This window comes from Neophocaena asiaeorientalis, unplaced genomic scaffold, assembly GCF_003031525.2.
Source record: "Neophocaena asiaeorientalis asiaeorientalis breed wild unplaced genomic scaffold, Neophocaena_asiaeorientalis_V1.1 scaffold78, whole genome shotgun sequence".
In the NCBI taxonomy this organism is placed as follows: domain Eukaryota; kingdom Metazoa; phylum Chordata; class Mammalia; order Artiodactyla; family Phocoenidae; genus Neophocaena; species Neophocaena asiaeorientalis.
The window spans coordinates 12,961,757-12,986,413 of NW_020175018.1; the positions used below are offsets into that span (position 1 = coordinate 12,961,757).

The 24,657-nt window shown below is 49.7% G+C and overlaps 2 protein-coding genes and 1 non-coding gene across 5 annotated transcripts in view; 1 reads left to right on the forward strand and 2 right to left on the reverse strand.

Annotated features, from left to right (window-relative positions):
• The window catches only part of GOLGA2 (golgin A2), a 16,562-nt gene extending 13,788 nt beyond the window's left edge, over positions 1–2,774 (reverse strand). Inside the window, exons 1-2 of the mRNA XM_024762745.1 lie at positions 2,634–2,774; positions 1,216–1,338 (exon numbers count right to left, since the gene is read on the reverse strand). Of these exons, the coding sequence (XP_024618513.1) occupies positions 1,216–1,338; positions 2,634–2,717 (207 nt within the window). The 5' untranslated portion in view covers positions 2,718–2,774. The remainder of the gene's footprint in view (positions 1–1,215; positions 1,339–2,633) is intronic.
• SWI5 (SWI5 homologous recombination repair protein) lies at positions 2,763–23,535 on the forward strand. 3 transcript variants are annotated; one of them, XM_024762741.1, is made up of 5 exons: positions 2,781–3,164; positions 3,491–3,539; positions 5,273–5,394; positions 6,201–6,295; positions 7,800–8,110. In XM_024762741.1, the coding sequence occupies exons 1-5, from the start codon at positions 2,860–2,862 to the stop codon at positions 7,862–7,864; spliced, it is 636 nt and encodes a 211-aa protein (XP_024618509.1). In that variant the 5' UTR covers positions 2,781–2,859; the 3' UTR covers positions 7,865–8,110. The 3 variants fall into 3 exon arrangements, with proteins under 3 accessions (XP_024618511.1, XP_024618509.1, XP_024618510.1); XM_024762742.1 differs by lacking the exons at positions 6,201–6,295; positions 7,800–8,110 and adding exons at positions 9,348–9,444; positions 22,715–23,535 and having other exon boundaries at positions 2,860–3,164; XM_024762743.1 differs by lacking the exon at positions 6,201–6,295 and having other exon boundaries at positions 2,763–3,164.
• An 896-nt stretch (positions 23,536–24,431) lies between these two features.
• Positions 24,432–24,503, reverse strand: TRNAE-UUC (transfer RNA glutamic acid (anticodon UUC)). Its single transcript has one exon. It is a non-coding gene; the product is annotated as a tRNA-Glu (tRNA).
• Positions 24,504–24,657: the final 154 nt, after the last annotated feature.

Here is a 24,657-nt window from a genome sequence, read left to right on the forward strand (position 1 = left end):
GGGGGGGGGGGGGGGGGGGAACCCAATCAACCAAGCAGGTGAAAAAGCAGACATGAACAGGCCCAGGGTTAATGACAGCAACATAAAATAAGCCAGAGGCCAAGTATCCCCCAAACCAGAGAAGCCTCAGGGCATGCAGAGCTGGGAGGGAGCAAGCCAGAGAGGGGGTCTCGGCACTGCCTCACCTTCCACTTGTCCAATGGGGGGATCGCTACCCCATTGGAGCGGTTAAGGTCGGACACCAGCACCTTCAGAATGTCCTGAATCTATAGGAGGCGAAAAGGGAAAAACAAGGGCAGGGAGAGAAAGAGAAAAGTGGCTTAGAGAGGCAAGAGAGTCAGGGAAGGAAGAAGAGATGGGTTCAGGGCAATGGAATGCTGGAGAAGACAGAAAGGGATCAATACCACAGCCTGTGCCATTATCCAAACAGCCACTTGCTGCCTTGCCAGAGGCAGAAATCAAGGTAAACAGACGGAAAAGTCCCCGGAACAATGCAGTCACATAGCTCCTTAGGCGAACAGTGTAGCTCTTAACAGCTTCTTAGACCCTCAGGCCCAGACTTTTAAAAACCAGACTTCAGAACAAGGGTCCGCTTGAACAAAGCGGGCTACAGCTAAAAAATAAGTCTGAAAGACAAGGATCTGATCCAACAGTGTCATCTTACAGATGAGGAAACTGAGGCCCAGGGGAAGAAGTGATCTTCTTGAAGTCACCCAGCAAGCTGGTGGCAAAGATGGCCTTGAAACTCAGATGATCTCCTAATCCAAGGGACTAGGGACTCTCCTCACCACACCCTGGGGCTCTGTTGGTGTCTCTAAATGGAGAGCCTGAGGACAAGAGGCTGTTCTCACTGCCTGGCTTCCCACTGAGGACCGGGCTGAGGAAGATCACCAGAGCAGTAAGTCAAATAGCAACTACTCTTTACTGAATGTTTACTCTGCGCCAGGCCCTGTATTAGGGGATTGCTATAAAAACAACAACAATCTCATTTAAACTTCGTAAGTGTAAGACAGTATTACCCCAGTTTTACCAGTGTGGAACCAGAGACCCAACGAGCTTAAACAATTTGCCCAAAACCATATCCCCAACAGAGGGAGAGGTAGAATTCAAACCCAAACTTCTTAGCCAATATCTGACATTTCTTCCACAATCTTAACCACTACCCTCTCCTGCTGTCCCTTGAGCACCCCATCCCCGGAAGGTGGCAAGACTCACATCCTCAGGTGAGGGACAACCACCAGAAGTGGTTTTCTCCGGGCTACTGCCATTCTTGATCTTTCTTTTTTTCTTAGCTCCTGCAGGAACACCAGGGCTGTTCTTCTGCTGATACTCCCTTAACTGCAAAAAGGAAAAGCAGTGAGGCTCATGAGACCTATAAGCCCCCTATATTCACATCCTACTTTACAGTTTACAGGAAGCAGAGGTGGAAAAGTAAACATTTAATCAGACATCAGGGTCCTTTCTTACACCTCTTTTAGAGCTGCACACCACTGCTTCTCAAACTTTTACATCAGTGTATCCTAATGGCAGAAGGCAGTGAAGGCACACACCCCTAGTGAATCTGGGAACGTAACAGAAAGAGGACAACCCAAACACCACTTCAGAGAGAAGTCTATTATAATCTTACAAATCTATGCAAACGTCATCCCTAAGCACATTAATATAAAAGGCTTTTTCTCTCTCAAGAGAATCAAGCAAAACTGATGCTCCAGTCCCATGTTTATCCTGTGGCACTCAGGGCAACCCATGTTGAGATGATGATTTGGGAAAGAGTCCCAGCTGTGAAGTTCAGTTTCACGCGATCTGTTCCACAGAGGATAAGCAGATCTCACTCCAAAGGAGCACTGAATGACGGGCACTCTGGTCTCAGAATCATAGCGAATTAGAATGTAAGGTAGAACATTCAGATTAAAACTGTGAAAGTCTCTCTGGATAGAAACCTGGGAAAAAACCAAACTAAACAAAGCACATTCTCCCCACTGCCACCCAGAGATATTGTCAATGTTTCGAGATCACTGGCTTTTTACGCTATCGACACCAAAGGATGGGGTACAGTCTAGAGTGAGGGAGCCTGAAACCCAGGTGGGACCTAGGTCCCATAGTCCCAAGTCCCCTTCAAGCTAGAAATTTGTGCTGCGACCAGAGAATCCGGAAAGAATGTGAAAACACAGTGGGACTGGGTAGTAAGATCAAACACCGGGCTCGTGGCGGTAATGACAGTTCAGAGGGGGATTATGACGTGACTACTTTCCACTCCTCCCTACCGATGCCCGAGTCGCCGTTCAGCGGTGGGGGAGGGGAACGCAAGGCCAGGACCGAGGTCCTTGAGACCGGGAGCCTAGGAAACCCAGGGAACCCAGGAGGTCCGGTTCTGGGCGGCAGGAGGCGAGGGGAGAGCCTGGTGCGGGAAGCCCCCGGGGTCACCGGCCCAAAGTCACCCCGGGGTGACGAGCGAGGGCGGGGGCTGGGCTGCCGGGGGGCGGGACTGGCTGAGAATACTTTTGGAGGGGGACGCCAAGGGGCGCCGAGAGGCTCGCCCCGTGCGCCTCGAAGGCAGCACAGACTCTGGCCATGGCCCGGCCGTCGGAGGGGTCTCGGGCTGGGTCAGGGAGCCGCGACTCCGCACGTTTTACCTTTTTCTTGGCCGCAGCCAATTTGCTCTGTCGGGTTTCTTCCGACATCCCGGGACGGGGCGGGGGAAGGCGGGGGGGCCACATCAGCACGATCCCGGCAAGCACTGCGGAACTGCTTCCGGCAGCCACAGCGCCGCTGTGAGACGAAGCCAAAAGAGGAGGGACCAGGGCGTTACTAGGCTGCAGTGCTTTGAGCATAGCCTCAAATCCCTAATCCTATTAGTCGATGAGAAAGTTGAAAGGGAAAGAGGCGTGGCTAAACCACAGTTTACCAGGAGGGACGGGGGAAGGCCTGATAAAGACTGTGTGCGCAGCCGCTCTCCTTGTCCACCTGGTCGACGAACGGCGGGGAAGGGCGGGGCCGGATCTCGCAGCGTGCTTACGTAGCTATAGCTCTGTGGAGCTTCGGTGTGCGTCAGAGAACTGCGAATACCGGGCGGACCTGAGGGGCCGCTTCTCCGCACCCGCCCTGGACCCTCCGGCACTGCAGAGCTCCCCGAGTCAGGGGCCCCGGACCCCAGGGTTGAGGAGGTGGGCGAGGAGCGGACAGCAGGGCGAAAGCACATCTCTTCCCAGTCACTTTTCCTGACTCCTCGAAGCTCTGCCCCAGACTTTTCTCTCCCCAGAGATCGCCTCCAGAGACCACCCCCCCCTTCCCATGCTCCACATCAGAATCTCTCCTTCCTCCAGGATCCCTACCCCGATCCCGGGAGCATTATCTACCCTCTTCCCAACCGGATCCAGTCCCGGTCTCTGTACTTCACAGCAGTTCCTCCTCTCACACCCTCACAGTACCCCTTTCCTCCCAAAGCGGCCTCTAGGTCCAATCAGCCTTTTTCCCTCGGATTCCTCCACAGGACTCAAGCAGGACTTTCCAAAAGTTGCCGCGGGGCTTTCCGATCCCCTGTGAGTATGCCTGTGACCCCCTTCCTTGCCCTCCACCCTGCACCCCACTGCTGCTCCCAGCCCTCCTCTCCGTCCCCAGCAGCAGCTGACCCACCCCCAGTCCTCTTCAAGGTCTTCCCCCAGCTGACCTCATTCTGCTGAGAAACTCTAGGTCATCCCTCAGTCCTTCCCCATCTTTTCCTCCTGCCCACCAAGCTTCAAAGAAGAAACAGCGTCCTGTACTTTGTCAGTGGTACCCCCAGGCTCTCCAAATGGGCTCTGTCTCTCATCCTTCCTGACAGCACCACAAGTGGCTGGTTGTTTTTGTTCCTTTCACACCACTATCCCTCCCTCACCCATTCCACCTACATGGAAACCACTCCCTTTTCCTCAAATGCATGTACTCTCTCCTGCCTTAGGGCACTTCTATACACTGTCTGGAATACTTTTTCTTCCAGCTTTTTCCCAAACTGATGCCTACTCATCCTTTAAAGTTGAGCTTCCTCAGAGAAGCCTTAGGCCCACGTCGGGCTCAGGCCAATAGCTTTGTTAGCCACTCCCCGAGAACACTGTACTTCAACTTCAAAGCGCTTTTCAGACTGGTAGTTAGTTGATTGGTTATTTGTCATTCACTCATTCAATTTGACGAATTCATTCGAAATAGTGCTTACTATGTGCCAGGTACCGTTGTAGACACAGGGCAATCAGCGGTGAATAAAACAGAGTCCCTGCCGTCATGGTGTTTACACTCCAGTGGTATAAGGCCGTCAGTGAAAATAATATTAATGAAGTATACAATATGTCAGGTGGTGATAGATGTTAGAAAACATCAGGACACAAGGATAGTGATTGAGGTGTGGCCATTTAAATGGGGTGGTCAGGAAAGGACTTTCTGATGACGTGTGACCTGTGAGCAGAGCTTTAAACGGAAATTTCTGGAGGAAGAGCATGACTGTCGGGGGTCCTGTGTCTGGGACTAGGCTATACGTTCCATGAAGGCAGGGGGCCGGGCTTGATGTCTTACCCATTGCTGAACCCCTGGAGCCTTTGCCATGGCAGCTAGTGTTTACTCACGATGTGTTGACTGACTGGTTAAAATCCCCTGTCCTAAGAATGGGAACCACGTCTTCCTCGGTCTCTTGTATTACAGTTGCTCCAACAAACATTTCCTGAAAATTAGCAGTGTACCAGGCACCGCCCTTCACAGCTTGTAGATGCAGAAAGGACAAAGATGAACTGTAGCCCCAGGGATGGGTTTTGCTACCCAATGCAATTATAAAGCCAGTGACATCATAGACTTGACAGGAGAATCCAAGATTCTCTGGGGTCAGATTGGGAACCAGGATGGGCCCTTTAGATAAAGTTGGGTTTGGCTGGGAGTGAAAGAAAACCCCAAATAATGGTGGCTTCAGGGACCAACAGTCATCAGGGACCCATACCTCTATCATCCAAGACACCAACTCCAGCATCCCTCCAGCTGGTAGGAAAGAGGAAGGCTAGAGAAAGGCATGCCCTCTCCCTGGAAGGACAGTTCCCAGACATCGCATATGCTATTTCTAGTTAAGTTCCACTTGCCAGAACTTAGTTATAGGGCCACATCTAATTCCAAGGGAAGCTGGGAAACGTAGTCTTATTCTGGGGTGGAGGGTGTCTATTACCAACCAGAAGCAGGGAGTGGATATCGGGGGATAATGTGTAGGTTCTGAATTGTAGATAATTGGTCAGTCTGGCTTATGACTCTTTGTGCCATGCAGCGGCCATCTCCCAAGTCTGGCCAGGCTGATGGGGCCAGCGAGGATTCTCTGCACCTTGACGTTCAGAAGCTGAAGGAGAAGAAGGACATGCTGGACAAGGAAATCTCCCAATTAATATCTGAGTAAGTCTCTTTGGGTTCCTCAGTGTGCTTAAGATAACTTTTTTTTTTTTGGCCATGCCACGCCATGCAGCTTGCAGGGTCTCAGTTCCCTGACCGGGAATTGAACCTGGGCCACGGCAGTGAAAGCACCGAGTCCTAACCACTGGACTGCCAGGGGATCTCTAGATAACATTTAACTAGTGCCCAGTAACTGCAACCTAGCTTAGCATAAAAACAGGACTGTGCCAGGAATTCCCAGGAGAATAAGGGGAACTAGGAACTGGAAAGCCACGGCTCTCCCAGTCTTTTCTGGGGCCCACGGTCTCTGCCTCTGCTTCTGTCCGCACATGGGCTCTGTCTTCCCTCTGCAGGTGGGGTTTTCAGTGCCCAGGGGAAGCTGGCTCTTCCACAACTCCTGGGTTTTCCCACGCTCTTTGCTCCAGCCACATGGCACAGACTGAGCACCCTTTGAACGTGCATGTCACCCTTGACGGGATCTGATTAGCCACTCATGTGCCCATCTGTGAATCCCTTGGCTGTGACCAGGATTACCAGCGTGGCTGAGGATGCCTCCCTAAGAGTACAGGGAGAATTTGCCAGGAGTGAGGGAGTGGGCAGATCTCCTGCCCTACCTTCAGCTTCCTGAGGGCAGGGTCTATCTTGGCATCACTATCTTAGTTCCCAATGCCAAGCACCCAGTAGGCCCTTAGTGAACATTTGTGAAATAGATGCCTCGTTACTCTCTGAACCTTGGAGCCTCACCAGCTTTCTCAACGATATTTTCTCTCTCTCTCTCCCTCTCTCTCTCTCTCCATTTCTCACCCCAGAGGCTACAGTGTAGATGAACTGGAGGACCACATCTCCCAGCTCCACGAGTATAATGACATCAAGGATGTAGGCCAGATGCTGCTAGGCAAACTAGGTGAGGGAGTCCCCATGCCCCAGGGGTGGTGGGATTTTGCTCCTGGGTCTTCTAAACTTACCCAACCCCCCTACCATTCTCAGCTGCCACGCTCCCTGAATGCCCCTCCCCTTCCTGGCCACCTAGCGAAGCAACTGTACAGCTCTTACCTGAGTGCCTGCGGTTTTTCCCTCGGGTATAGAGCCTGCTTTGGAGCTGTAGGCAGGTTTGAGTCTGGGCTCACCCACCTGCCTGAGGACTAGGGTTCCCAGTCCTCCGGGGCCTACTCAGACCAATGGAGACCCCAGCCTCGCCTCGGGTGGCCGACATGCTACAGAGGCAGAAAGTGCAAGGGGAACTCTGTGGCTTAAAGGGGTATTTTGTTCCTCCTCGAACACAGTCTCACTATCTAGAGGGCTGAGCCGAGACACAGGCACCTGTGTGTCTGAGCTGGCTGGGACAGCCCACCTTGGAGGTGAGGAAATGTGTAGGTGGCCTTGGTTCCATCACCTGGCTTGGATCGGTGGGCACGCTGATGTTCAGCCAGCAGGGACCATTTGGGACAGTGCCCAGAGCTGGGCTGTCTGCCCGCTGGCTGCCTGAGTTGTAGCTCTTGTCGCAGAATTGCCCATCAGCATCCGGGATTCCCCGGCAGGAAGGGCTTCTCCGTGTGTCAGTGGGGAATGGGTCTCAAAGGAGGGGAGGGAGAAAACAGAAGGGGGTGGAGGACGATCAGGGCCCAAGAAGAAAGGAATGTGAGGGGACTGTCGCCTAGAGGCCAAGGGGAATAAGCTCTTGTTTAGACAGAACCCAGTTTGAGACCTGTCCTTCCAGGTCATAGGACCTGGAGCAGGCGGAGTGTCCTCTTTCATTCATTCAGTGAGTATTTCCTGAGCACCTACTCTGTGCTACTCAACAGGGTATGGGGACGTTTTGGTGAACCAGACACTTGAGTGTCTCCATTCTCATGTGACTTATGTTTTGGTGTTGGGGTGGGGGAGGGGAATGGTCAAGAAGTAAAGGAACATAAATAAATGAATTATAAAATGTGTTAAGTGCAGTGAAGGAGACAAAAGACAGATGGAAAATATTGAGGTATGAACAAGGTAGCAGGTGGGGATGAGACAGGGTGGTCAGGGCAGGCCTCTGAGGAGACCCCTTCCCTTGGGAGGAAAGAAGAGTCTGTGAGGAGGCATGAGGAAGGGCATCACCAAATGGCAAGGGCACGCACATGGGCCAGGGTTTGCAGCTGGCCACTGATGCAACGTGAGTGTACACTTACATTTTCAGCACACGACTCTTGCTGCTGCTTCACGTGGGTGAGGGTTAAGTGAGTCTAGTTTGGAGGGACCAGACAGGGCCCACCGTGGAGGAGCCTGGAAGGGGTAGCAGGAGGGTTATCTGGGCCAACTAGGGGAGCAGGAAGAAAGTGCTGGAGAGAGTCCTGGGTAGGCCAGGGTTTTGGCCATTTTCCCTCCCACTTCTCCCACTGGACATTCTTCCTTCCTTCCTTCCTTCCTTTCAGCTGTGATCCGAGGTGTCACCACCAAAGAGTTGTATCCAGAATTTGACCTGGACATGAATGACTGAGCTCACAGCCCCTTGTCCACGGCCCACTGGGAGAGGCCGATGTGGACATGAGAAGCAGTGAAAGCCCAACCAGAGCACCTACAGGCTTTCCAGTGAGAAAGTGTCAGAAGCCCTTTTCTAGAGAGCCCAAGCCGAGTCAGGAAGGGGTGTTCCCAGCTCTGAGGTTCCTGAAATGTTCCAGTGATACCTGTGTATGTGTATATGTATCCTGTTTGTAAATAAACATATGAGCGATTTTGGTGCGAATCTGTATGCTGATTCCCTCTCCTCTGATAGCCCCCTGATCCTACCCTGGAAAAAGAGAGCCTGCCTTGGATTATAACAAACTTCCATGTGCCAGGCACTGTACTAAATGCCTTATATCCATTATCTCTTAATGCTTCAATCCATCCTATGAGGAATTAGTATTACTATCCCCGTTTTACAGATAAGGAAGTTGAGGCTCAGAGAGGCACAGTGACTTGCCTGAGGTCACACAGCCAGTAAGTGGCAGAGCAGGGATTTGAGCCCAGGTCTTAACTCTGAAGCTTCTGGTGTGCAACACTGCCTTTCTGGGCTGGGAAACAACTGGGTAAGAGCTGAGAGTGAAATAGTGACATTGGGAGGAATTCTTCCCTGATCTGTAGAATCAGGGTTCCACTCCCCAGTTGTAATTCTCTGCCAAGCATGGGTGAGCTGTTGTCATTTCCTCACCGCGTGTTGCTCATCCTGAACGACCATCACTGGCAGAAGTACAGCTTGAGTGTTGCAACTGCGGAGTGCAATCCAGAATAGCAGGAGTCCACGTCGGACTCGCTAAGTATTCTGACTGTTCCCGCTGGACATTCTCATGAGATTTCAGAAGTTATAGCAGTGCTTGGGGTCAGGCTTTCATGAGGTGAAGTACGTTTAGTTTCTAAAAACCAGCCATGCAAGTCAGGCCTGGGCTTGAGTTCCAGCTCTGCCCGCTTACAAGCTGTGTGACCGTGGGCAGCTGTCTTGGCCTCGATAAGTAGAAATGATAGTAGTGCCATATGCATCAGGGCAATTAGCATGAATTGCCTCAACAACCCCCAAACCTCCTTGGCTGAATGCAGTAAAGGTGCCTTTGTTTCACAAAGTCCGATGAGGATCTGGTAGCCCTCCTACGTTTTGGAGCTTCACCACTGGAACCCACAGTTGGGGGAAAGAGATGGAGAAGACACGTCAGCTCTGAACCGACTCACCCCCAAATGGGCAGATGTCACTTCTGCTCACAGACAGTGGTCCAGAACTAGTCATGTGGCTTGAACTGCTCTGGGTGAGCACCCAGGTATTTGATGGGGACCAGCTGCTGTCTCAGCCACAAGTACCTACCTCCAAAGAGTGCTTCAGGGATTTGATGAGCAACTTCCTGGGACCCAGCACCTGGGAACGTCAGTCCAGCTCCCCTTTAATGCTGGACAGCAACCCGTCCTGCTCAGGGGACGGCGTGACCCAGGCCCATGCTCTGGTTCTGTTGCAGATCGCAGACAGTTGGCTTATCCTGCCTCTGTCCGCAGAAGGAGGAGCTGGGAGTCACGGTGTCTGGGTCTCTGCCACACAGTGCTTCTCTGCCAGCAGTAAGTAAGAAGCAATGACAGTGCAACATGATAAAGGTTGTCATGGGGTTACAGGAGCACATTTAAGCGGCACCAACCAATTCGGGACATTGGGGAAACGCTGGGAGAAGAGACATGGAAGCCTGCGCAGTAAAAGGAGTCAGCCAGACAAGAACGTGGCAGAGTAGTATTCCAGAGGGGAAACTATTTACAAAGGCCCAGAGGCCGAGAATTTAGTGGACCCAGGACTCCAAGGGACTCTGGTTGCAGAGTGATTAGGAACGAAGCCTCTCCCAAACACAATTGTAACCCAACTCTGCATTTTGGGCCAGTCTATGTTTTGTTTTTTTTTTCGAGATGGGTGTGGTTTTTACTTTCCACAGCTTACAAGTTTCATAATTTAAATCTTTTTAAAAATAAATTTATTTATATTTATTTATGGCTGCGTTGGGTCTTCGTTGCTGCGCGCAGGCTTTCTCTAGTTGCAGTGAGTGGGGGCTACTCTTTGTTGCAGTGTGCGGGCTTCTCATTGCGGTGGCTTCTCTTGTTGCAGAGCACGGGCTCTAGGCGCGCGGGCTTCAGTAGTTGTGGCACGCGGGCTCAGTAGTTGTGGCTCACAGGCTCTAGAGCTCAGGCTCAGTAGTTGTGGCGCACGGGCTTAGTTGCTCTGCGGCCTGTGGGATCTTCCCGGACCAGGGTTCGAACCCGTGTCCCCTGCATTGGCAGGCGGATTCTTGACCACTGTGTCACCAGGGAAGTCCCTATAATTTAACTCTTATGATTTGAAAAAAATCCAATAAAGACTTTAAAAGCAGATATGTAGGAAGCAAAAACAAAGGGAATGAACCATAATAATGCTTAGTTAAGATGGTAGGATTATTGGTGGTTTTCCCCTTTTTTTCCCACTTCCCTATACAGCATGCAATGTTATTATACTGTCGTCAGTACCACAGTTGTAGGACCACATCTCCACACCTCCACCACTTCTTACTCTCTTAGTTCTCAATCTAGCTAGTTAATGTTGACCTTCCTGTAATTAATTCATCCTTCCTTTTATTTTATTTATTTCTCCCACCTCGTTTTGGTAGCTAATTTCAAATCTTATAGCAAGAGGGCTTCCCTGGTGGTACAGTGGTTAAGAATCCTCCTGCCAATGCAAGGGACACAGGTTTGATCCATGATCATCTTCCATGATCCGGGAAGATCCCACGTACCGTGGAGCAACTAAGCCTGTGCACCACAACTACTGAGCCTGCACTCTAGAGCCCACGAGCCACAACTACTGAAGCCTGCGCACCGCAGAGCCCACATGCCGCAACTACTGAGCCTGTGCTCTAAAGCCCATGAGCCACAACTACTGAGCCCACGTGCCACAACTACTGAGCCTGCTCACCTAGAGCCCGTGCTCCACAACAAGAGAAGCCACCACAATGAGAAGCCTGCACACCGCAACAAAGAGTAGCCCCCGCTCGCCGCAGCTAGAGAAAGCCCGTGCACAGCAACAAAGACCCAACGCAGCCAAAGATAAATATAAATAAGTAAATTTATATTAAAAAAAACTTATAGCAAGATATCTTTCCCTCTTTAACTCTATACTAGTCATTTTGCTTAACTCTAACCTTATCCTCAACCCTAATTCCAGCTGTAATTCCGATTGTTACTAGAAAGCAAGGACACTTCTCACTAGTTCCCTAAAATCCCTGCCTCTTTACGGTTTTTCGTTTTTTCCGCCTTGCCGCGCGGCTTGTGGGATCCTAGTTTCCCAACCAGGGATCGAACCCGGGCCCTCGGCAGTGAGATCACAGAGCCCTAACCACTGGACCGTAACCACTGGACCGTCAGGGAGATCCCCCTGCCTCTTTACAAATTACAGACCTCCTGTGGCTATGCGCTTGTTTTCTGATGATCGCCCAGAGCCGCATTCTTCTGGAAGGCAACAAAAGGCACTAAGGTAGATCCCAGGTTCTCAAATCGAGAATGAAAACACTGCCAGTGCTCCGAAGACTTTTGCATTTGGGGCCAATTTTAAGGCACCCCTGGAGGATGCTTGGAAAGCATCATCTGGGTCCACTTTCCCTCTGTGTGAAGTCAGCGCTCCCAGGTGTGATGGCAAGCAGAGGCCTCAAGGGGGCAGTGTCTGCTCAGAGATGCGTCCAGCTGCCGGGGAAGCTGCCCCTGGGAGGGCTCTGCCTGGGAAGGTCTGGTCCTGCCAAGCCACTGGCCACAGACAAGATCCTCAGAATGCCCCACATAGAAGAGGGGGTTCTCTATGGCAGCACCTCTCCCAGAGTCTGAAGTGACCCCAACCGCCACCCTGGGCAGTAAGGAGCCAACTGGTGGTGAGATGTGCATAGTGACACGTGCCATTGGTCAGGGCGTGCCCTGATGGTGCTAGGAAACAGGCTACCAAGGGCAACTGACACTGTGAGTGCAGGAACATTGTTTGATCACATCCAGTGTAAACCTTACTCCAAAACATTCATCATTTGGTACATACTAGAGTTCAAAACACTAATGAAATACAGCCTGTATTCTCATCCCTGAGGGCAGAAAGGGGTCGTTTCTGGGCAGCCTGACCTCATCGAGGCAGTGTCACCAAATAACACCCCACTTTAGCTTTGCTCAGAAACAGAGAACAATTTGCAGAGGGGAGGAAGGCCAGATCGGGGGCGTCTGTTATGGAAGAGTGGTGCCTGAGGGGCCCGCAACCTTGACGCCTGGAGGCTCTGTGATGAAAGTTCTGGGTACTGTCAAGTCAGGTGTTGTCACCAGATGAAAGGTGATGGCCACCATTCAAACCAGTCAAAAGCTGAAGGTTTCCCCAGAGAAGGGTTGATGGAGATAACTAACATTTCTGAAACCCTGTGGGTCAGCGGGGAGATGAGTGCTTCATGGGCAGTATCTCACTGGCACCTCCCAACCAGAGTGTGGTTAGGTGGAGTATCCCCATTTCCAAACTGAGGTCTGAGGGGCAGAGTAACTTGCTCAAGGTCACAGTTCCAAGAAGCAGCTGAGCCCGTCTGGCTCCAGAGCCTGGCTGATGGTGAGCTGTCTTCCTCCCAGCCGAGGCTCAGCCGCTCTCTCTTTTTTTTTTTTAAATTTTGAGATTTTTAAATGTTTTTTGTTTTGTTTTTTTGTTTGTTTGTTTTGCGGTACGCGGGCCCCTCACTGTTGTGGCCTCTCCCATTGCGGAGCACAGGCTCCGGACACGCAGGCCCAGCGGCCATAGCTCACGGGCCTAGCCGCTCCGCGGCATGTGGGATCCTCCCGGACCAGGGCACGAACCCGTGTCCCCCGCATCAGCAGGCAGACTCTCAACCACTGTGCCACCAGGGAAGCCCAAGGCTCAGCCTCTCTTGAATCTCACCCAAGGTCATACATTAATAAAAGAAGTCAGAACTTGAATCCAGAACTCTGAGCCTTTAAGCCCAAGGTCTTAGCCACAAATCTTCACTGTGCTTCTTCGAAGTTGTACCTGCCCAAGGCCCTGACCTAGAGGCCTCTACCTTGAGTTTGGCCTTGGCACCTCTCTCCTAATTCCTCCGAGCAGGAGACTTCGCTCCCTTCCCAGGGAGCCTCTCATCCCCAACATTGGGAACTCTGAACAGGAGCAGATCCTCTCCTGGCCTTTAGCTCCCTCAGCCTCTCGTGTTCATTCCAGAATCCCAGAGGATCTCAGCGGCAATGATACTCATAGCAGCCAACACTGGGAGCACATACTCTGTGCCAGGCCCCAAGCCTAGAGCTCAGCATGACTACAACAAGTATTTCCAATGGCAGCCCTAAGAGGTACATCATTAGCCCCATTTTCCAGATGAGGCAAATGAAGCTCAGAGAGGTTAAGTCACTTTCCCAAGGAAACAAAGCTAAGTGGCCAACTCCAAGGTTGAAGTTCCACAATCATTCTCTCTCTCTTTTTTTTTAAAATATTTATTTATTTATTTATTTTGGTTGCACCGAGTCTTAGTTGCGGCATGCATGAGGGGTCTAGTTCCCCGACCAGTGATTGAACCCGGACTCCCTGCATTGGGAGCGTGGAGTCTTACCCACTGGACCACCAGGGAAGTCCCCACAGTCATTCTCTTTAAAGACCAGGTAATAATTTCCAAACCTCTTGAGTGTCACAATTACCTGAGAGGGCTTTTAAAGAAAAAGATATGGGTCCCTAACTCCTCCCTAGGGATTCTGCTTTGGTAGGGGGGCAGGCCTGTATTTTTTGTAACAAGCTCCCCAGGTGTTTTTGATATCTGGCCTCTCCGGTGAGCATTCCTGGATGGTTGACAGGTTGCTTCTAACCACCAGGAATAACATCCAATCAAATCCTGCCTCCAAACCAGCCATCTTCAAACCCATCTACAGAGCCACCAGACCCTAAGAGCCAGCTCTGGATCAAACCTAGGTGAGATTGTATCTGGCTTCTCCCCAGAGCCTTCTCATAGGCCCAGGCATTTGCTAGCTCTGCTCCTCCGACCTCCACCCTGGCACCAGCAGACCTGCCCAGCTGGTTTGCCCGGAAGGAGATTGGCCTGTTTTGCCATCTTAGGGCTCGTCTCGCTTCTGATTTACTAGGGGCTCAGGAAGTACCTGTAGGGTTGGGGGCGGGGGCTACTTGGAGAAGATTGCTGGGCAGGGGGTCACAGGCTGCTTTGCAGACCACAAGGGGGCTGGAAGGCCCCGGGACAGCCCACCACCCCACCCATCACACCCGGCCACCCACCTGATGCCTGTCTGTCTTAGTCAATGTCCACTGCCCCGAAAGCATCCCAATCCAGGTCTCACCAAGAGGGAAACTTCTTGGAGTAACTCATGTCTGTCCCTCTGGTTACCCAGCCCACCTCCAGATGAGTCCCACGCCTCCTGCTGAAGCGCTTGAAGGAGGGGGCTAGTCAGGGTCTGACTGGATATTGCAGAAGAAATCAGATGATGATACGGTGGTGGGAACGGGGTTTTGTTTGTTTTTATTCTATGGCCAGAGCTAAAGCTCAGCAGGCCATGCCATGTGTAGACAGATGCAGGAGGCTGGGCTGGTGGTGGCGGGACCTCCCCAGACCTCAGTTTCTTCATCTATAAAGTAGGTAAAATAATACCTGCCGTGGCCACTTCACAAATGATCATAGATATAAAAGCTGGATTAATGACTAATGAAATAGGCAAATGTCAGCTCATTGCTAGGATGATAGATTTGGGCGTTCTAAGCATATTCCTGGCTCCCCTGGGAATGCAAGGTCCTTACAGCTCAAAGTGGGGCCTTAATGAGCTAACATTCTTGGTGCAATAGGGTGGGGTGAGGGGAGTGAGCTGGGGAATGTAAGAAGAGAAAATTCGTTACCTTGAAAACTGTGGTTATCTGGGTATTGATATTCATTCATCTAAGGTGGGGGAGACAGACAATAAAGCAAATAAAAAATAAATCATTCTTCAGATGGTGGTAAGTGCCGGCACTTATGAAAAAGGGTTGGGACCCAGGGACTTCCCCGGCAGTCCAGTGGTTAAGACTCCATGCTTCCACGGCAGGGGGCACGGGTTTGATCCCTGGTTGGGGAACTAAGATCCTGCATGCCACGAGGCCAAAAAGGGTTGGGACCTGAAGCTCATAAAATTTGGGCCTCCCTCCCCTCCCTGCAGAATACATTTTTTTTTTTAATTTTATAAATAGCATTTTTTAAACTGAAGTATAGTTGATTTACAATGTTTCAGGTGTACAGCAAAATGAGGGGGTAAAAGGGTGGACGGAGGTGAATGGTCAGATTCTGGGACTTCCCTGGAGGTCCAGTGGTTGAGACTCCATGCTTCCACTGCAGGGGGCACCGGTTCATCCCAGGTGGGGAACTAAAGAAAGAGAGGGAGGGAGGGAGGAAGGAAGGGGTCAGATTCTGGAAACAACAGTCTTTTGACGGTAGGGCCAGCAGGATTTGCTGATGGGTTAAATATGGGGTGTGAGGAAAAGGGGGCTTTTAGGATTTTGGCCTGAGCGAGTGGAAGGGTGGAACTGTGAGTTACTGGAGTGAGGAATTCTGGGGAAGAGCAGGGTGCAGGGGAAGATAAGCAGTCAGTCTGGGGATCTGTTAGGTTTGAGATGCCAGCTCAACATGGAAGTGGAAATGCTAAAGAACAGATATTTAGGAATGGAGTTCATGGGAAAGGTCCGGTGAGAGGTAACATAAATGTGGGCACCAGCAGCATGACAGATTGATGGGATTCAAGCCATGTGATTTCAGACTGACGTGCTCAAGGAGCGAGTGAGGGCCGAGAGTAGAGCTGCCTGGAGCTTGTGGGCACCGCGGAGGAGAGCAGGGGAGGAGGGGCTCCAGCAAAGAGGCTGAGAAGGAGCCAGGGAGGGAGGAGGAGACTGTTCCAGGAGGAGGCAGTGACCGGCTGTGTCAGACCCTGCTGAGAAGGAGCCGCTGGATTTAAAGAGGAGGAGGTCGTCCTTGACCTTGGCAAGAGCGGTTCCTGGAAAGCAGTGGAGAGTGAGTGTCTGATTAGAGTGGGTTCCAGGGAGCATGTGGTGAGAACTGGGGGCAGCGACTAGAGACAATCTTTCCAGGAGCTTTACTCTTTTTTTAAAAAATTTATTTATTTATTTATTTAATTTTGGCTGCGTTGGGTCTTCGTTGCTGCGTGCAGGCTTTCTCTAGTGGCAGAGAGCAGGGGCCACTCTTTGTTGCGGTGCACAGGCTTCTCACGGTGGTGGCCTCTCCTGTTGCGGAGCACGGGCTCTAGGCACGTGGGCTTCAGTAGCTGCAGCACGCAGGCTCAGTAGTTGTGGCTCACGGGCTCTAGAGCGCGGTCACAGTAGTTGTGGCACATGGGCTCAGCTGCTCCTCAGCACGTGGGACCTTCCCGGACCAGGACTTGAACCCATGTCCCCTGCATTGGCAGATGGATTCTCAACCACTGCGCAACCAGGGAAGCCTGGAGTTTTACTTTTAAAGGAGGCAGAGAAATGCAGTAACTGGAGAGAGATGGAAGATTAAGAAAGAGTATGCTTGTTTTTCTGTGTGGAGCTTTTTTGAGGGTAAAATATACATAAAATTTACCATTTTAAGCATCATTAAGTGTACAATTTGGTGGCATTAAGTACATTCACATTGCTGTGCAACCATCACCACTGTCTATCTCTATATCTCTTTCTGCCTTGCAAAGCTGAAATTCTGTACACATTAAACGTTAACTGCCCACTCCCCAGCCCCTGGCGACCACCATTGTGTTTTCCGTCCCAGTGAACCTGGCTACTCTAAGTACCTCATATAAATGGAATCACACAGTGTTAGTCTTCCTGTGACTGGCTTATTTCACTTAGCATAATGTCTTTAACGTTCACCCATGTTGTAGTAGGTGTCAGGAGCTCCTTCCTTTTTAGTGTTTGAATAATATTCTGTTGTGTGGATAGACCACATTTTGCTCATCCATTCATCTATCGATAGACACTTGGATTATTTCCACCTTTTGGCAACTGTGAATAATGCTGCTCTGAACATGGGTACACAAACATCTGTTTGAGTCTGCTTTCAGTTCCTTTGGGTATATACCCAGAAGTGGAATCGCTGCATCATATGGTAATTCTATGTTTAATTTTTTGAGGACCTGCCATGCTGTTTTCTGTTTGTTTGCTTTTAAGATAGGAGATTAAATAGCATGTTTGTATTCTGGTGGAAATTATCAAATAAAAAGGAGGAAATTGGGCTTTCCTGGTGGCGCAGTGGTTGAGAGTCCGCCTGCCGATGCAGGGGACACGGGTTCGTGCCCCGGTCCGGGAAGATCCCACATGCCGCGGAGCAGCTGGGCCCATGAGCCATGGCCGCTGAGCCTGCGCGTCCGGAGCCTGTGCTCCGCAATGGGAGAGGCCACAACAGTGAGAGGCCTGCGTAACGCCAAAAAAAAAAAAAGGAGGAAATTGATGAAGCAACAGAGAGGAGAGAATTGCTGGGGTAATGACCTTGGGTCAGGAAAGAAGGTGGGATCTCATGTACAAGTGGAGGCTTGGCCGTGGGTAGCAGCCCCAAGTTTATCCTTAGTTACAGATTTTATGGACCAGGATGTGGTAGAGGGAGCTTATGCAAGTCTTCTTCCAATTGCTTTGATATTCTCAGTGAAAATAGGAGGAACAACATATATCAAAGAAGAAAGCGCTATCCAGCTTTATTCACAATCTAAATACAGCCAAGAAGCTCTTCAACTAGTAAAAGGATAAACAAAGTGTGGTATATCCACGCAGTGGAACGCTGCACAGGATCAAAAAGGAATGAACTACTGAGGTATCCAACGTGGATGAGTCTCAGATGCACGATGCTGAAAGAAGCCAGTCTCAAAAGTTTACATACTGTCTCATTCCATTCATATGAAATTCTGGAAATGAAAAACGATAGGAACAACAGACATTGCCAGGGGCTGGGGAGCGGGGAGGGGTCAATGGCAAAGGGGTAGCATGGGGGACTTTTGGGGGTGATGGACCTGACTGTATCCTGATTGTGGTAGCAGTGGTTAGGCAACTGCATGCACTTGTCTAGAACTAGGTGCCAAAAACAGTGAACTTGAAAGTATCAATAGTATTCCAGGTGTGTGATCTCAATTAAAAGACTATTGGTTCAAGTCCCAATCTGAATTCTGGCTGAGTTCGAGTCCTGGCACGTGGGTTCAAGTCCCAATCTGAGTTGTGTGGTTTCAAAACCAGGGTCCAACTCTTCACTGGGGCCCCACGGCCTCACGGAGTATCTGCCCTCCCCGCTTCTCCATCCTCAGCCTTCTCCCCTTTGCCCACTTAGGGCTTAGTATCTGTGTTCCTCTGTCTAGAAAGCTCCGCCCCCAGATGTCTGCAGCAGTTGCTTCTCTGGCCTCCAGGTCCCAGCTTATATGTCACCACCTCAGAGAGGCCCTCCTGGATGCCTGGCCTAAAGTAGCTCCCCTGTCTCCACTTCACTCACCCTGTTTGATTTCCTTCCAAAGGATCGTCTCTGCCAATATTTTCTTGCCTGCTCCTCCTACAATGTACACTCCATGAGACCAAGGACCTTATCTGTCCTTCTGAAGCTGAGCAGGACCCTGAGGGGCTCCTGGGCACAGAAGCCTTTCTGTGTCCCCTGTTTCTTGTTTGTAGGGAATAGACTCCAGCCTCCATGACCTTCTCTGAGTTCCAAAGAGAGATGTGAATAGCTGCTAATCAGGGAAGGGAGGGGATGCAGAGACAAGGGAGGAGACCACCTAAGCCATATTAAAGGAACCAGAGAAACTCATCAGGAGACCACCTGAGGCCGGATTAAAGGAGCGCAGGCCCTGCACGCACCCTTATTAGCAACTCCACCCTTGAACCACTGATATAAAACTCCTCACCAAATCCTCCCGGGTTGGAATATGCAGTTTTGAGGGGCACAAGCCTGCTGTGTCCCTGTTTGCCTGGCAAAGCAGTAAAGATATTCTTTTCTACTTCACCCAAAACTGTGTCTCCAAGATTCAATTTGGCACCGGTGCACAGAGGCCAAGTTTTCAGCATCACTTCCACACGAAGTTCCCCATGCCAGAGCAATGGCTGGCCCACAGGAGAACGCAATTAATACCTAGGGGAGGGCTGAGTTGGGGAATGTGGGTGTCATTTTCATCCCCATTTTACAGATAGGTAGACTGGTCTCACAGAGATCAAATCACCCAGTCGGTAAACAGGGCAAGTTGGGGTTCACACGCAGGCCCTTCCGCCACCAAAGCCTGGGGTTGCACCCCTCCTCCCTGGGGCACCCAATGTTACCCCAGCAGGTGATTGGCCAGTGTGGAGGCCAGTGGGTTTCTCAATGAAGTTGATGTTCTTGAGAGCCCACTCTGTGCACAGTGAGGACTATTTTGCACATTCTTTGTCTTCAAAAACAGTCTATTTCTTGAAATAAGAAACTCAAGGGACTTCCCTGGTGGCACAATGGATAAGAATCTGCCTGCCAATGCAGGGGACACGGGCTCGATCCCTGCTCCAGGAAGATCCCACATGCCGTGGAGCAACTAAGCCCATGTGCCACAACTACTGAGGCTGCGCTGTAGAGCCCACGAGCCACAACTACTGAGCCTGTGTGCCGCAACTACCGAAGCCCGCGCACCTAGAGACTGCGCTCCGCAACAAGAGAAAGCCCGCGCACAGCAACGAGGACCCAACACAGCCAAAAATAAATAAATTAGAAAAATAAAGTGATAAAGCTCAATTTCCAAATCTCATGTTGCTTATACACTTGGTACAATTTAACAATTGTTGTTAAGTACTCTCCTTGTTAGGGCTGAAGACATCTACCAAGGAAAACAAGGGATTTGGGGTGGTTTTCCTGGCAGACTGGGGCTGCATATTGACTGAATATTTTGGCCATGACTCAGGGTTCCTCTGCTCCCTGAAATCCCAAGATCATGATAGACCACACTGAGTCCTCTTTTATAATCTCTTTGCCAGTAGGAAATCCGAATGGGGTGGTGGGATGGCCCATTTTTCCTGGGTCCAGTTACCTAATATCTCCAACTAATCGAGATTTGCAAACACCCTCTGCTCCACCCACGTTTCCTCACCATTGAATTGGATCCAGCTGATCCAATTATTGCTTGATTATATCCTGTACTTTTCTACTTGCAAAAATATGTATTTCCATATGCTTCCTATCTAACAGGACCACACCTCTTAGATGGGATTGAATCATGCATACCTCCCCTGGTTCCTAGGTCTCAATAGGCAAATTGAGACACACCAAGGGTAGAGTTGGGTTGAGCCTAAATTGGGCCAAGGTCAAGATAGGGAGGTCATGGTTAAAAAGAGATCAAGAGCAGGGGCTCTGGATGAGGCTGGCTAAAGGTTGGTCGATTTTGTTTATTTTTTTAAAGAACCAGCTTTTAGTTTTATTGATCTTTTCTATATTTTTTTTTAGTCTCTATTTCTTTTATTTCTGCTCTGATCTTTATGATTTCTTTCCTTCTACTAACTTTGTGTTCTGCTTGTTCTTTCTCTAGTTCCTCTAGGTGTAAGATTAGGTTGTTTATTTGAGATTTTTCTTGTTTCCTGAGGTAAGCTTGTATCCCTATAAACTTCCCTCTTAGGTCTACTTTTCCTGTGTCCCATAGGTTTTGGATCATTGTGTTTTTATTTTCATTTGTCTCTAGGTATTTTTTTTTTATTTCCTCTTTGATTTCTTCAGTGGTCCATCGGTTGTTTAGTAGAATATTGTTTAGCCTCCATGTGTTTGTGTTTTTTGCAGTTTTTTTCTTATAGTTTATTTCTAGTCTCATGCCAGTATGGTCAGAAAAGATACTTGATTTCAATTTTCTTAAATTTGCTGAGGCTTGTTTTGTGGCCTAGCATGTGATCTATCCTGGAGAATGTTTCATGTGTACTCAAAAAGAATGTATATTCTGCTGCTTTTGGATGGACTCCTCTATATATATCAATTAAGTCTATTTGGTCTAATGTGTTATTTAAGGCCTGTGTTTCCTTATTGATTTTCTGTCTCAATGATCTGTCCATTGATGTAAGTGGGGTGTTAAGTTCCCCTACTATTATCCTGTTACTGTTGATTTCTCCTTTTATGTCTGTTAATATTTGTCTTACATATTGAGGTGCTCGTATGTTGGGTGCATATTTATTTACAATTGTTATATCTTCTTCCTTTGATCCCTTAATCATTATGTGGTGTCCTTCTCTGTCTCTTGTAACAGTCTTTATTTTAAAGTCTATTTTGTCTGATATAAGTATTGCTACTTCAGCTTTCTTTTGATTTCCATTTCCATGGAATACAATATAGAGATGCAGGAGGCATGCAGGTTAAACTGATGTCTTGAGCAACTACCTGCTCAGAAATGGGGGTGTGGAGGCAGGGTCCTACTGAGACACAGATGCTCTGCTAGACAGGATGTCCCTCCCTCCCTAGCAGCTTTTCTCACCCATAAAGTGGAGATAATCATCATAACTTCCATACTAGGTGAGATAGTGCATGTAAAGATCTTAGCACAGAGACCACACATCAGAAGCCCTCGGTAAGTGATAGCTGCTATTATTATTTTTTATTATTTTTCTTTTGCGGTACGCAGGCCTCTCACCGCTGTGGCCTCTCCCGCTGCGGAGCACAGGCTCCGGACGTGCAGGCTCAGCGGCCATGGCTCACGGGCCCAGCTGCTCCACAGCACGTGGGATCCTCCCAGACCGGGGCACGAACCCGTGTCCCCTTCATCGGCAGGCGGACTTCGAACCACTGCGCCACCAGGGAAGCCCGATAGCTGCTATTATTAATATCAGTATCATCATTGTCCCTTCAGGTCACCTGGCCTGCTGACCGCCAAACCCGCCTAGGCCCTGGGCTGGGCCCTGGGCCCTGGAAACAATTTACAATGATGGCATCAGTCCGGCCTTTAAGAAATACAGTGTGACCAGCCACTTCTTACCTTCTGTAGAAGTCACTGGTGTAAATGCCAGAGGAAAGGCCCTCAGAGTTGGGGTCCCTTTGAAGGAACAAACACTGGTCGTGCCAGCTCTTAACCCTGTGAGGTTAGATAAAACACATAGGACTTCCCTAGTGGCACAGTGGTTAAGAGTCTGCGTGCCAATGCAGGGGACATGGGTTCAAGCCCTGCCCCAGGAAGATCCCACATGCCGTGGAGCAACTAAGCCTGTGTGCCACAACTACTGAGCCTGCGCTCTAGACCCCCGAGAGCCATAACTACTGAGCCAGCGTGCCACAACTACTGAAGCCCACACGCCTAGAGCCCATGCTCCGCAACGAGAAGCCACCGCAATGAGAAGCCCGCGTTCCACAACGAAGAGTAGCCCCCGCTCACTGCAACTAGAGAAAGCCCACATGGAGCAATGAAGACCCAAATGCAGCCAAGAATAAATTTTAAAAAATTAAATCTTAAACAAAAAAGACCCAAAGGGAATGACAACACCTAACTGGCCTCTGGAGGGCCCAGTTTTTTAAAGCCCTGGTATCAGATTCCTTGGGGACTTGCTGAAATGCAGATTTCTGGGCCCCACTCCAGACTTACTGAGTCAGAATCTGAGGGTTGGGACTAGAAACTGGATTCTCAAAGATCTCTCCAGGTGATCTTTTTTCTTTTCCCCAGTAGACTGTCTTTTTAGAGTAGTTTGCAGAAAAATTGAGATGACAGTACAGAGAATTCTCACATACTCAGCACCAAGTTTCCCATATTATCGTATTATTAACAGATCAGTGTGATACATTTGTTACAATTAATGAACCAATACTGATATATTCTTAACTAGTGCCCAGAGATTATTTCGATTTCCTTTGTTTTTACCTATAGTCCTTCTTTTCTGTTCCAGGATCCCATAATACATTCAGTTGTCAAGTCTCTTCAGGCTCCTCTTGGCTATGGTGGTTTCTAAGACGTCACTGCTTCTGATGACCTTGACAGTTCTGAGGACGGCTCAGGTATTTTGTAGGAGGCCCCGCTACCGGCATTTGTCTGATGTACTTCTCAGGATTATATTGTGGTTATGGGGTGTTGGGAGGAAGACTAGAGGTGAAGGGCCATTTTCATCACGTCCTATCAAGAGCACATACCTGCAGCATGACTTATCATTGTTGTTGTTGACCTTGATCATCTAGCTGAGGCAGTACTGACCCAGCTCCCAACTCATTTTTATGCCAGAGAAACAAGAGGTGATAGAAGGCCTCTAACCCTGTGACCACCCTCTTGGGTGGCACCATTCAGGAGAAAGTAGCCACAGCAAGGGTACAGCTCAGACGTAGAGAGCAGTTCTTACAGGACAAGCACCTGCCCATGACTTCATTTGTCCTAACAGCCTCATGAGGTGGGTGAAATCATTGTTCTGTTCTGCATGAGGGGGCTGAGCTTTTGAGGCCTCATCATCTCGGCACTTCTCCCAGCTGCAGGCTGCCCGAGTGAAGGTGAGGGAGCCTCAGTGGCTGGGCCCCCTCTCCCAGGGGGACAGCAGGGACAAGAGACATGCAGTGCTCTTCAGGGCCCAAATCAGAGCCCTGGCCAGAGGCTAACTCGCTCCTTCTAGCCCAAGTGTTCTGAGTGGGAAATACCCACATGGAAAGAGGTTAAAAGACAATCATGCCAAGGAATTTCCCTGGCGGTCCGGTGGTTAAGACTCTGCGCTCCCACTGCAGGAAGTGTGGGTTCGATCCCTGGTCAGGGAAGTAGGATCTCGCGTGCCGTGCAGCCAAAAAAAAAAAAAAAAGTATCATTCTCTTGGTTTTGGACCCCTTGGCTTCCTGTGTTTTTTTTTTTTTTTTTCAGTACGCAAGCCTCTCACTGTTGTGGCCTCTACCGTTGCGGAGCACAGGCTCCAGACGCGCAGGCTCAGCGGCCATGGCTTACGGGCCCAGCCGCTCCTCGGCATGTGGGATCCTCCAGGACCAGGGCACGAACCCGTGTCCCCTGCATCGGCAGGCGGACTCTCAACCACTGCGCCACCAGGGAAGCCCACATTTCCTGTTTAAAAAATATATATATATATTTGTTTGGCTACGCCGGATCTTAGTTGCAGCACTCGGGATCTTCATTGCCACGTGCCGGATCTTTTTAGCTGTGGCACGCAAACTCTTAGTTGTGGCATGTGGTATCTAGTTCCCTGACCACGGATCAAATCTGGGCCCCCTGCACTGGGAGCGTGGAGTCTTAGCCACTGGACCACCAGGGAAGTCCCTACATTTCCTGTTGGCTACTATTACAGCGCAGCCATGAACACCTATGTACCTAAAACACTCTGCAACCTACTGCAGAAGACAGATTCCTGAAACTGTACCCGCTAAGTTATAGGGCAGGAGTATTTGTTTGTTGGTTTATTAAAGTATAGTTGATTTACAATGTGGTGTTAGTTTCAGGTGTACAGCAAGGTGATTGTTATATATATTCTTTTTTGTATTCTTTTCCCTTATAGATTATTAAAAATATTGAGTATAGTTCCCTGTGCTATACAGTAGGTCCTTGTTGGTTAGGGCAGGAGTATTTTATTTTATTTTACTCTATTGTATTTTGGCCACGCTGTGAGGCTTGTGGGATCTTAGTTCCCTGACCAGGGATTGAACCTGGGCCACGGCAGTGAAAGTGCTGAATTCTAACCACTGGACCACCAGGGAATTCCCCGGGGCAGGAATATTTCGAATGTTGATACATACTACCAAATTACTCCTAAAAGGTTACACAGTTGTATATTCCTACCAACAATACAGATCGCCCATCTTCTCACATCCTCCCCAATACTGGGTGTTATCTTTTCTTAATTTATTTGAA

Excerpts from the sequence above, each read along its gene's own strand:
- SWI5 (XM_024762741.1), top strand. The coding sequence starts at position 2,860 with ATGAGAAAGTTGAAAGGGAAAGAGGCGTGGCTAAACCACAGTTTACCA. Across the intron at positions 3,165-3,490 it reads CGGACCCCAGGGTTGAGGAG|GACTCAAGCAGGACTTTCCA; the intron begins GTGGGCGAGGAG and ends ATTCCTCCACAG. Across the intron at positions 5,395-6,200 it reads ATCTCCCAATTAATATCTGA|AGGCTACAGTGTAGATGAAC; the intron begins GTAAGTCTCTTT and ends TTCTCACCCCAG.